The sequence below is a fragment of the Anolis sagrei genome, chromosome 5, assembly GCF_037176765.1.
Source record: "Anolis sagrei isolate rAnoSag1 chromosome 5, rAnoSag1.mat, whole genome shotgun sequence".
NCBI classification, from domain to species: domain Eukaryota; kingdom Metazoa; phylum Chordata; class Lepidosauria; order Squamata; family Dactyloidae; genus Anolis; species Anolis sagrei.
The window spans coordinates 144,878,731-144,892,067 of record NC_090025.1 but is presented as its reverse complement, the minus strand read 5'-3'; the positions used below and the strand labels follow the sequence as shown (position 1 = coordinate 144,892,067).

Sequence of the window (13,337 nt, the reverse complement as noted above, 5' to 3'; positions counted from 1 at the left end):
AGTGTGATGAGGTCCTTAGGAGTCTTAATAAATCATAAGCTCAACATGAGTGAATAATGTGTCGTGGAAGCTAATAGTCTCTCCCCCCCCCCCCCCCCACCTTTCTCTCTCTCTGTGTACACATGTATTATACTGGATGCACAGAGGATGGTAATTGCTTCCAACTCCATACACTCTACACTCTGGAGAAAGAATAACAAACAAAAACTTTAACTGGTGTTGACAATCCCATCAACTTCTCCCCCACTGCCAATAACCGCAGAATTGCTTTGTTCAGCATAATCCCATTAAGGGTATGTAACACTACATAGTTATAGCACTTTGATACCACTTTAAAGGTCATGACTCCATCCCATAGAATCTGGAAATTGGAGTTTTTGGAAATAATTAGTATTCTTGGGCCAAGATCTTCAGTGCTGCAGTTGAAGGGAATGCATTGGGGAATTCTAAATCCCTCACCAAACTACAAATGCTCCAATTCCACAAGAGTGAACTGTGGTAGTTAAAGTGCTATTATGCCACTATCATTGTCCACCATCAGAACAAGCTGTTGTGAACTATGGCCCCATTGTGAAACTTCAATGTAGAGGCATTTATGAAAGTTAAATACATGTGATGTACTCATTATTTATTTCTTGTTTGCAATAATGAGTAATTTCAAAGGCTTTCTTGCTCATGGGCTGTCCACACAATGACTGTTCACACAAGAACCTTTTTGAAACGAAAATCTTCTCGGACAAAAAAAGACTATACAGAAAGCTGTGTACCATATACAGCACTGATTTGTAAAGACTAGACATTCTTGCACAATCAATTTTTAGAATCATAAAAGTATAGCGTGGGAAGAGACCCAATAGGGCTATCCAGTATATTTCCATTTCTTTTCCAAAAAGTCTCAAAATGTCAGAAATCTTGTGGTAGTTTATATTCTCAGTTGGATATAATGAGATTTTTTTGCTTGTCAAGAATAAAAAACTTATGAATATTCCCTTTATCTTTATGAATACAAAATTTTGATTTACAGAAATACTACTGCTTGTGAACAAGTCAAAAAAACACTACCAGCAACTTTCAAACCTGAGTGCTAAACATTAGCAAAATTTCAAATGTGTTTTAGAAGCTTAGATGGAAGCTTTGACTATTCTTTCTGCCTGTTGTTCTCATTTCTGATACTTAAATTGGTCTAAAAATCTCAACTTTCTGGCATTAGTCTGAACAGGGGGTTTAAACAACATCATTAAGGATAATGTGTATGCAATTATCTTGAATATGCTTAAAGACTTGGGATGTTGTAATGAATTAAATCTGGGTCTCAAGGGAAGGATTAGTGTGATAAAAATGACTACAAATTCACAGTTTAATTTTGTTTCACAGGTGCTCCCAACAGACAATTCAGGGAAGTATCATTTCTAACAATAAAGAGCATTTTTAGGGATGAAGTGTAGTTTACCATAATTAAGGGTAACATGTTTTAACTTCTGTGATCAGTGAGACAGTACTGGTTGCACCTTGGATCTTAGAGATCAAATTTAAAATTATTACCCATCAGTGGATTCATGAAGTGTTCTAATAAATTCAAGCTATCCATCACCCACTTGTAAAGAGTAGGCTCAGGGCTCTATATCCCAGGATCTGATCCCAGTATTTCTGATTTAAACTGGATTATATGAGTCTGCATTGCCAGATGATATGGGATAAACAGAAAACCTGGGATCAGATCCTGGGATAAAGGGCCTGTCTGGAAGGGCCCTAAGAAGAGTTCATCTGAAGATAAAAGAGACCATCATTAACAATTATGATGGGCTACGTACAGACCATGGCCCAAATGCACCTCACCAGGCCTCTGCTCCAAATAAGAGCTATAATCTTATGTCTCCCAGGCCCCTTCTACACTGCCATATAATTCAGATTATCGAAGCAGATAATCCACATTATCTGCTTATAATTAGATTTTATGTGCCTACACTGCCATATAATCCAGTTCGAAGCAGATAATATTTTATTTAGCAGTGTAGAAAGGGCCCCAGAGTTGTTTTATACATTGGAAACCCTGAATGATTCACTTTTCAACAAATGCACCTCACTGGCTGAAATCACATTACTGGCAACATATAGGAAAAATCTCCCTTCACAGCCCTCTGGGACATAAAGGGCCTTTTCCAGAAAACTTCTAATAAAATATTAGGGATTTGGAAGATAGTGCATTTGTTCTAGAACTGTGGGGCATATGTGGCCCTTGAACATCAAGATTTCCCAACCATGGGGTTTGGGGTTGGATATGGCATTGTGTGATAGTCTCTTCTACTAAAAGGAAAGTGCTGGATTTGGCGATTGTTGTGTGAGAGAGGATGCCAGTCAAAATTAGTTGACAGGAAGCCAGCCTTTTATGAATACTGTATTGTTAATAAGCATAGCAAGCCATGAATATTACTAAGAAAAAGTATCGGTATAGAAATAAAAACCAACAGTGTATACAATATCCAAACAATTTTGGAACAATTTTGTTGTATGCTGATTGACTGCAGGACAAACTAACCGAAAAACATGTGTGCACTTAATGGAATAAGCTATGGAAGAATAGAAAGCATAGGAAATTAAGGGTGCATAACATTTTAAAATATCCCTTAGAGTGCATTTCTTTCGCACTGCATATGTTTAAGAGATCATTATGTTGTAGACAAAAATGGGAGATTAAAATAATGAATATTTTCAGATGGAAAAGCAAATGAATTTTAGCTCAAATATATAAAACTTTAAAAGAGCCCCTCCCCCAGGTAGTACAATAGACTAAACCCTTGTGCTGGCTGAACTGCTGACCAAAAGGTCAGCGGTTCAAATCCGGGGAGAGGGGTGAGTCCCATCTGTCAGCTCCAGCTTCCCATGTGGGGAAATGAGAGAAGCCTTCCACAGAAAGGTAAAACATCTGGGTGTTCCCTGGGCAACATCCTTGCAGATGGCCAATTCTCTCACACCAAAAAACGAATTTCAGTTCCGCAAGTAGTTCCTGACAGACACAAAAAGCTTTAAAAGAATTTTAAAGGTATCGGCCAGATCAATACATATTAAATCAGACTAAAATGAAAGTCTACCACTTTCATTTTCGAAACATGTGTTTCGTTTTCATCTACAGGTGTGTCTCACATCACCTATAATTCTTCTGAGAGCTCCATCTAATCTCTGCATCAAGTATGTTTTCTATTTCTTCATGTACTTCATTTTTATATAGCAGATTAATGATACATTCTCTGAACCATTTACAGAAAATAATTTGATAGTGACCATATTTCTATCAAATAGCTACACATGAAAATATTGTCCAGAAATTACTAAAGAACAAAGGTGTGATAGAATGGACAAAATACAATTTTAAACATGTAATATCGGTAACAATTTTATAGCAAATGTTGCTACAGATTAAAGGTGTGAATATTTAGATAAAATGAGTAGAAAATGAAAAATATAATTGTCGAAGGTTTTCATAGCCAGAATCCATGGGTTGTTGTAGGTTTTTCCGGGCTATAGGGCCATGTTCTGGAGGCAATTGCCTCCAGAACATGGCCCAATAGCCCGGAAAAACCTACAACAACCCAAAAATATAGTTTCCAAAATCCATAAAGCCTTCCATCTAAATTTATTTATTTACTGAATTGTGAACAAGTGCCCTCATTAGTGCTGTAGCAGGAAAACAGCCTGGATGCAGCACCCAAATCTTAAATGATATTTGTATTATCAAAAGGTTGGCATCAGCTTTCAATATCAATTGTGTGTTTTAAGGGTTTTTTAAAGGTATTAACCAGATTCGCATGAGCAAATCATAGAACTAGAGTCCTTCTACATAAGGAAAAATAGGTATGAATTGTTTACATCTTCTACCATGTGCTTTACTGTAATCTGTAAAGTGCAGCTCTCACAATAGTGCTATGTTTGAACCTGTTTCAAGAAAGGGCAGTTAGAGAAACAACCCCAATTGACTTTTCAATCATGAAACTTTATTAATAGAGTCTCCAAAAGTCTGTAAAACCTTGAGCAATAAAAAAACCAAGGAATTCTTCAGTTTGGGTTGACATTTTGAGCTCTTGGTCAACTTGTCACTAAGCTTCAGAGTTCTTATTACAGTACCACATAAGTGAATAAATAACACTACCAGGTGTCATAATAGAAATATATCCACCGTTTTAAGAACTCAAACAGAATGTGACAACACAACTTTATGATTTATGAAAAGAAAAGGCACATAAACCAACAGTCTGTAGTCAGATAGCTAAGGAAGAAAAAAAAGTTAAAGTTGAACCTAGATAATGGTAATGTACAAAATGAACAGTTCAGGAAATGCAGATGCATTTGTAATTGTGAAGTAATGTGTATTCTCCAGAATCCAGAGTACTAGTGAAAAAAAATAGGCTGCTGCTAGGAACTGATAAAATTCTGATTTCTCCTTCACATTTGTATTGCTGTGTATGCATATATTTAACAAATTTAAAGGTCACAAATACAAGGAACTAAAGACACCAGCTTTTATGTACAATATAGTTTATATTAACTAGCTGATTCTTTTTTTAAAAAAAATATTCTTGTTGTTTTTAACCGCCTCTTCTCATGGCTTGAATACATACAAATACTCAGGAAAAAGGTAACGAAAATTCTTTCTCCTGTAGTTACCTAACAACAGCCAAAATTTAACAGATAATCCCAAACTAATATAGATCCTTTGAATCCGTGGATCTTAAGTATTGGCTCACTGAGTTCCTATTGATTCAACAGGGAATCCAAAATTGGATTTTGGTCAATTGTTCCAGTTACAATATTACCAGACCATAATTTAGAAGCTGCAGATGGTGTAGAACACTATAACCCACAAAAGCTTAGTTAGGGGAGACAAAACTATACTTCACGAATCAACTCAACAAAATGTAAAGAAGAAATCGGTATCTTATTTTTGTCAATATGAAAAATTTGAGCCAGGAGCAGCACACAATAGTACGTGGGGATTTTATTGGTGAAGTTGAGATTTTATGGACTGTAATTTGGACTGTTTTAGAGGATTTTTAAACCTCGCAAACTGTTTTTAATGAATATTTATAATCATTTTATATAATTGTGTATTTTATTGCTGTTTATTGCTGTTTTTATATTGAATTGTTGTCTGCTGGTAGCCACCCTGAGTCCCTCTTTTGAGGTCGAGAATAGGACAGGATATAAATGTTCTAAATAAATATATAAATAAATGAAATACTTTTATGATATCTCCCTTTTGTTTTAACTAGTGTTGATCTTATGAATGAGAGTTATCTTATGAATGAGAAACAAATCATTCCATCACCGACAGTTCTGCGCAGATCTCGAAAACTCAGGGTTGTGGCTTTCTTGATTGATTCTATCTATATCTAATGCAATCTTCCACTTTTCCTACTGCTTTCTATTTCACCAAGCATTATAATCTATTATTATAAATAGTATTAAATAAACAAATATTTAATAGAATGAGTAAAGCGAATGAATAGCAAGAAGTGGGGCATTCCAGGGGAAATTCACACACATATATTCACAGAACTCCAGTTTTAAAAAAGAGAAAATATTTTTATCTTAAAAATATTTTTCACTTCTTCCTCAATTTTCTACAAGTACAAACCCACCCACTTACATACATATATCGTCCCTCTCCCCCCCCCCCCCCACACACACACACATTATGCCACTGTCAATCTTGCCCATTTATCCTGGCTTCTTCTACCTTACTTACTCTCTCTTGTTTTGGAATTGCCCCTTGAATTCTCTTCCTTCCTTCCATAATTTTTTCTCTTAACATCAATACTGTGAGAATGATTTACCGCTAAAATTATATTTTGTCATTACCAGTGATGGTTATGATGATGGCAAGGGCAATGTTTATTCACAAAGTAGCACTTCTAAAATGGTTCTACAGTAGACCAGATAAATCGATATTGCACAAATAAACTAGACATACTTTTCAGATCAAGGCAGAAAAAAAAAGCTTGGAGAGTTTTATCATTAGAAACAATATGATGTACAAGTATAATTTTGACAGAAAAATAGTTTGTTAGTGAAATGGGAGCAAATTATTAATCTCTAAAGTATTAAACTGACTTTAAAGGAAAATGAATCCAGCATCTACATCCAGAAATATCCATAGGCAATTATTGATCAGAAATAACAAAGAGCGGTGTAGGCAGTGTTTATGCTCCAGATCACAAAAAGACAAAAAACTGAAAAAAGCAAGCAGGCATTTGAAACCACTTTCAACAGATCCAGCTCAAAGGCTACAAAACAAGCAAAGCAGGCAAATTTATGAGTGTTGCAAGAATATATATTAGGCTAGATTATCTACAGGAAAACATACCTGGCTAAATTGAACGCATCATCGATCAAACCTGCACGATTACTGACAGAGATAATCTGGGAGGGCAAAAGAGAAAAAATGAACACTGGGATGATAAAAACAGAAGTGCATTCATACATCAGAACAGGTTTCAGGCAATATGATGAAATGACTTTACCTTATGATTTCTCAGTAGTTGTTCAATCAGCAATTTCCAGTTTCTAATGTCATAGTTAACTCTAAAATAACCGGTCTGATTGATGTTCCCCAGCAGCCAGCTTCCCTCACTGAGAGAGGAAATCCTATGATGCTCTGTAAAAAAAAAGCATGGGGGGGGGGGGAGAGAATATAACTAATTGTTAAAGATACAATATTGAGAACAATTTCATTTACCATATAACTGCACAGTAGAAAACAGCTTTAATTTAAATATACAATACTTTTTTCAGTTACAAAATATTGCAAATAAAATTGTCTAGTATAATCATGATGTAGATATTTATGACAACATCCATTCCATTTCCCATTGCCAAATTTGCTATGAAAATATAGTAAAAATAAATACTGCTAGAAAGATTATTATGACTATTATGGACATCTCTGATTTTAAAAAGCCCTCCTATGAATTTACAGTACCTTCTTTTCATCAATAATGTTTGCACAAAGAGTGATCTTCAAACTGGATTAAGGTAATTTGGTTTAGAATCGATTCCAATATTTGCAGAAGACATTACAAGATAAAGTTTTATCCCATCAGTTTCATGGGGTGAAACTGAATGCACCCTCACGTGGTGACAGCTAGTATTTATCACATCAGGAGACTTGTTAAATCTCACCATTTACCATGGAGGTAAATGACCAAATGCTGCTCACTCATAAGGAATGCTCACCACATGAAACTGACAAAATAAAACTATCTAATTATAAGTATATTACAACAAAAGTGAACAAAGAAATCAGACCATAGACATGAAATCAACAGAACAATGCTTCCTTAAAACTATTCAGCTTTGTGAACCATGATCAGCCACTATATCCCCTCCCAACACACACATAACATACACAAATGTCTAAGCAACAAAGAGAATGCCTAATGAAGGGATACTGTACTGCACACATTAACTTCACCTTTCCTATGCTAGGGATATACGTCTTTGCTTCTTCCATTCTTCATACAGAATATTTTCAAACAAGTGATCAAAAAAGTATTTCCATGTGAGTAATTTCAAAAAACATTCCCTACCAAATCTACATTTCAATGAGTTTTCACATTTAAGAGAATTTTAATGAAAAAATCTGTGGTACAAAATTATAATTGTGTGCAAAAATACTCCCAAACAACTTGGAGTATAGATATAGTTTGAAAACACAAACTCAGACCATATACAGGAATGTTAGAGGAAAGAGTAATATATGTGTTTTTGCATATGCCTCCAGCTTGTATCCCTTACATTTCTAGAAAATGTCTGAAAAGGGTGAAATAGAAGCACTATTATTAAGTCAATGCATCCTTGATTTAATTCTAGCACTGCACGCTCCATTCAGATGTTTAATGGACATTATGATAAAGTTAACATTCCACATAGTTTTGCTATACATATATATACCAACAAGAAACATGGGAAGCTGTCTTATCCTGTCCAGCATTTTTGACACTTATTGGTAGTGGATCTCTTAGGTTCCAGACAGGATTTCCCCCCAGTTCAACCTGCTCAAGAATTACTGAGATCAAGAGAACATTTGTTCTTGAATGAGAAATATATCTGGCAATACATGACAAGAGACATACTTATTGGAATACTAAGTCCAACCAGGACTTTATATATGCTAAAACTAACATTCATAAATGTACTTCAGTGTCCATAGTAAACCACAGCAGATGCTGGCATACAGATGTAATGAGGCATACATCTATAAAGAAGTATGACAGAAAGCAGAATCTCATTATGAGCAATTTTACACAGTCTGCTGCATTGCTATAGCAACATAAATACTCTTAATATTATAATGAAATCTATTGTTATGGTGTGCCCATGAAATGTTAATAAATGATTGATTTCTTGTTTAATGGTGGGTTATTCCAAAGAAGTTTCAAAAGCTTCAGCAGAGGACAAAATTATTAGGTTTTATTAAAAGGCTTCAGTTGGAAATGAGACTAATTTGGGCCACTTTTGGGTGTGGACTAGTATATACTTCTGAATCTAACAGTCTAAGTCTCATCAAATTTCATATGCACATTAATTAGTAGATTTTCTAATAATAATAATAATAATAATAATAATAATATACTTTATATTCCACCCTATCTGCCCGAGGGGACTGAGAGCAGATTACAGAATACATTCTTGGCAAATATTCAATGCCAATATACAAATTAACAAAGACAAACAGTAGATAGACAGAGGGAAGGCTTCCCTCTTCTTTTTTTTTTTTTTTCACGTCCAGCATCTGGAGACTGTGCTCAGCTCAATTATGGGGAGATGCTGTTGTTCCATTTTTCCACGCTTGAGGAGACTATTGTCCATGGACACCTTGCAGGCATGTCTTCAGGGGTGCCTTTTACCTCCTGCAAAAGTGATACCTATTTATCTACTCACATTCTGTTTTTGAACTGCTAGGTAAGCAGAAAAGCTAAGGCTGATGCTCCCTCCACCCGTGGCTTGAACGGCCAACCTTCTGGTAGGCAAGGTTTTCTGTAGCTGGCAGTTTAACCCGCTGTGTTGAGGCCCCAAATACTTATGCAAATTAGACCAAAAAATATTGTATTGAACCATGTCAGCAAATTTATATTTCAAATACTGCAATACAAGAGTATTAAGATTATTCTGAATGAAAAATAAGTATATTTATATATTAATGTGTTGGACCTACTCAGAAAGAAAAACAGTATGACATTCTATAGCTATACAACATGCATGTGGCATGGCTATTGATGCATACTGTTAAATCAAAAATGTTAATTTGGTGTTTTTAATCTAATAATTGTGTTACATATATAAACGTTGGCATTATATCATGCTTTTTACAAGCAAATTGCTAAATTTCTTTAACACTAAGTTTGGGGGTGGGGTCGTTATGAGAGATATGTGTCCTGAAGAAGCAGAACCTTAATCAAAAATACTGTGCTATTACTACAGTTTATCAGCATACTTCTTAATGACAGTTACTGTATATCATATTTATATGCATTCAGTTCTAATGAATGTTATATATTCTACCACATTCACTGCACCCACTCATCAGTATATGGTAGACATTTCATGATATTAGCTTAATGTCTGAACTAGAGCTATGTATAAAATTTTCAGCAAAATCCTTGTGTGCTTTAACATGACCAAATTTTTGCTGCTGTGTTTACACTTCTATTCTATCCAACAGCTAGAGCTTATTTTGTTTTTGAGAAGGTGCAATCACTTGGATGTGTTTGATAGTTGTTGGTCTATGTGTAGTTTCCCTTTTGTTATAGCATATGCATGATTTTTCACTTGAGCATTGTAAAAAAACCATGTTTCCATTTTTATTGAAGAGAAATCACTAGAAAGCTGACTACTCATATTTCCCAAGTGCCTCTTTCAGGTTGATCTATGACCAACTTCTCATTAGAATGATCAATCTAGCAATAAGATTTCTCTCTTCTTGAAGCTGAACAATTTTGTTTTTGACCTTGGTCTTGATGCATTTGGAATAATTTTTAAATCATTTCAAGGGCGCTTTTAAAATTTGGAACCACAGAGGTTGCTACATGTTAACTGTTCTTCAACAGAACAGTATAAGTGTTTATTATAGCAGTTCTTCAGTTACATTATTGTGAAGAATATCATGTTTCTTCTTCTTCTTCTTCTTCTTCTTCTTCTTCTTAGCATTAGAATAACACTCATTACTTGAGATGATTTCTCATAGAAGAGATTTTTTATTTTCTGGAAAAATAATGGACATTGTGGCTGCGGAAACTTTTGAATTCAGAGTTTTCCTCCTTTTTTGCCCTTAACTTTTGCATAATTGTTAATCTTTACTATAGAGCTATGTGAGAGCATCTATCTAGGGTAGCTATTGAGTAAATTGCATGAGTTGTTCATCCCAATATCTTCATGCCTCTATTTCTATGTCCTATCCACAACCAGAATCAATTAACGAAAAGGGAAGAGTGTTATACTTTTATATTGCTATAATTTAATGCCTTTAATGTAGTGATTTTAACAAATTTTTATTTCAAACTATTTTATCTGCACTCTGGTTAACATATATTGAATCCCATACTGGAAGATAGGCATGAAATATAAATAGATATAGAAAGAGGGAGAAATATTTGTTCATGCAGAAGTTTCCTAACTGAACAGCATATGACTGGGTAGATATGCTAATAAACATGAATTATATATTCTTTATGCCATGGACTGGATTTTGGTGGTCATAGATCATATGATTGTGCACAAAGAATTACTGTCAAGTTTTTTCTTGTACTCAGAAAACTTTTTCTCAATGTGCTTGCCTTGAAACTTTCACTTGTCATAACAATTGTTTCCAAATTGTTTAATGGGGTTTAGAGGAAACTTTGCTGTTTCTTGGCTCAAATTCTTATGCTCTGTGTCATGTAAAACAGATTTCTCTATCTCTCATGCCTTTATGCAGCTTCAATTACAATTTATCCTACTCAACATGAATTGAATGATTCATTTCTTTTGCACGTGGTTGCCAATTTTCTTACAGTGAATTGTTTTTTGCACACTTCATCAAGGACTGTCAATAAGGTTACTAAATTTTCTTCAACAGAACAGTATAAAAGTCTGATTTTTTTCTATGGTTAGACTTCTATACATGCCCACTTCTAGACAATGTTGTTATTGCCTCTCAAAGTAGAAATTTAATTGTTCTTAATTAAAAGTGCTCAGGACTTTCAAGGCAAGAAAACAGGGTATGTAGCTCTCTGATGCAAAGCACCCCCATCACATAACACTGAAACTCTTTGCAATCATGCAGTGATGCAGATCCAGTAGAATGATTTTGAGCACAATAGGTCCAACTATAGTGACAATGGTGAGCAGATTGGAAGATAAAAATCCCCAATTTCCATCTCCATCCTGGACATGTGTCTGAATGAAATCTGTAAACCCTATTCGGTATTTCTATGCACATTCAAGGGTGACACATTGTCACAGGAATCATCTGGATAGCCATATCATCCAAATCTAGTGATAGTAGAATTTTCTTCTTTGGCAGCTTTGGGGGAAAAAAATACACCTTTATTTCCCTGTGGACAACAATATCCTAAATTAGGATATTTTAACTCACAAAGATAATCTAAACTCTTCCAACTGTACTAAATGTATTTGTAATTGAGGAGAAAGCTTGTATCAATGGGAAAAAAGCTTTGGAGAAGTTCCTCAAGTTTTTGTTAACTCTGTTAGCTTAATTTAATATTAACACTACCAAAATATCAAAATGAAATTTATTTATTTATTAATGCATTTTTATACTGCTTTTCTCACCCCTGGGGGAACTCAAAGCAGTTCACAACATAATCAATGGCAAAATTAGTGTAAATCATGTAATTCATGGAAAACACAAAACACTGCTGCAATAAAAACTAGTTTAACATTCTATGTATATGGGGCTATCAAATACAAACATAACAAGTCACTTGATTATAAGCAATAATGCACCTCTTGTAAGCTGCACCGAGTCCTTCGGGAGATTTTTTTTTTTTTTGTCAGGAGCAACTTGAGAAACTTGAGAAACTGCAAGTCGCTTCTGGTGTGAGAGAATTAGCTGTCTGCAAGGACGTTGCCCAGGGGATGCCAGGATGTTTTGATGTTTTACCATCCTTGTGGGAGGCTTCTCTCATGTCCCCGCATGAGGAGTTGGAGCTGACAGAGGGAGCTCATCCGCGCTCTCCCTGGATTTGAACCTGCGACCTGTTGGTCTTCATTCCTGCCGGTGCAGGGGTTTAACCCACAGCGCCACCGGGGGGCTCCTCTTTGGGAGATGGTAGCGGGGTACAAATAAAGGTTTATATTATTATTTATTATTATTTATTTTGTAGGGGCACTGGCAAGAATTCAAGAAGAATATGAGACTCTGTTTTTTAAAGAACAGTTCCATGCCCTAGACAGCCCTAATATACTGTTGTAATTATAGAAAACAGGGTGGCCAGGAGTGGAGATTGTAGTTTGGTGTTCAAAAACACATATCAGGGATCTGATTTCTTTTATGTATACCACTTTTGAATCAGGTAATAGATGGCAAATATCAGGTAAAAACAAAGTCAACCGTGCACATTTGAATTGTGACAGACATTAATTTATTTAATTTTCAAACTGTGAAGTCTTCAAAATATGAAGGGGAAAAGATCAACAAAGATGCAAAAAAGATATGACATAATGACATAATGAAACAAGTGTGCATGTAATACTTTGTAGCTAAGGTGATTTCATCTGTGAGAGCTGTTCTCAAACTCATCTCTTTTGGTATATGACATAATATAGCTTGAAAACCCGCTGGGAAAGATGATAGCTTTATATTTTTTTAATAAAAAAAAAACAGAAGTGGTTTATTTTAAGTAAAATCACAGTTCTTTGTCATTATTTTTCAGATATGGGCATGGTTATTCCGACCCCTTCTTACAAAAGGAGGCAGGAATCTTTTTATGCTATACTAGTTCAACAAATGGTTATTATAAAAGATGATAATAATAAGAGAATGCATAAAATAAGAGAATGCACAAAAAAGTATAGATTTCATGAATAATAGACAAAACTTCAATTCCTGAGTATACTTAAGCCATCAAATATTTGAAGAATTGGGGAAGGCAAAGTGTTCTTCAGAACATCCCGTATAATTTACTACATTTTTATGTTTTCATGTTTTTATTTCTATGATTTTCGAAAGACTACACTTCTATCGTGTGCTTTTTTAGCACAGCTGCAACATTTCATATTTTTCATCTTATAAAAGTAAGTATTGAAATGTCACCGTGGGGAAAAATAGCAAAGGTTAAAGTTTA

At 34.8% G+C, this 13,337-nt stretch overlaps 1 protein-coding gene across 1 annotated transcript in view; it reads right to left on the bottom strand.

Moving 5' to 3' along the window:
- TRHDE (thyrotropin releasing hormone degrading enzyme) overlaps positions 1-13,337 on the bottom strand; it is a 283,101-nt gene that overhangs the window by 30,948 nt on the left and 238,816 nt on the right. The window contains exons 11-12 of the mRNA XM_067469097.1: positions 6,516-6,649; positions 6,359-6,414 (exon numbers count right to left, since the gene is read on the bottom strand). Coding sequence (XP_067325198.1) covers positions 6,359-6,414; positions 6,516-6,649 — 190 coding nt within the window. The remainder of the gene's footprint in view (positions 1-6,358; positions 6,415-6,515; positions 6,650-13,337) is intronic.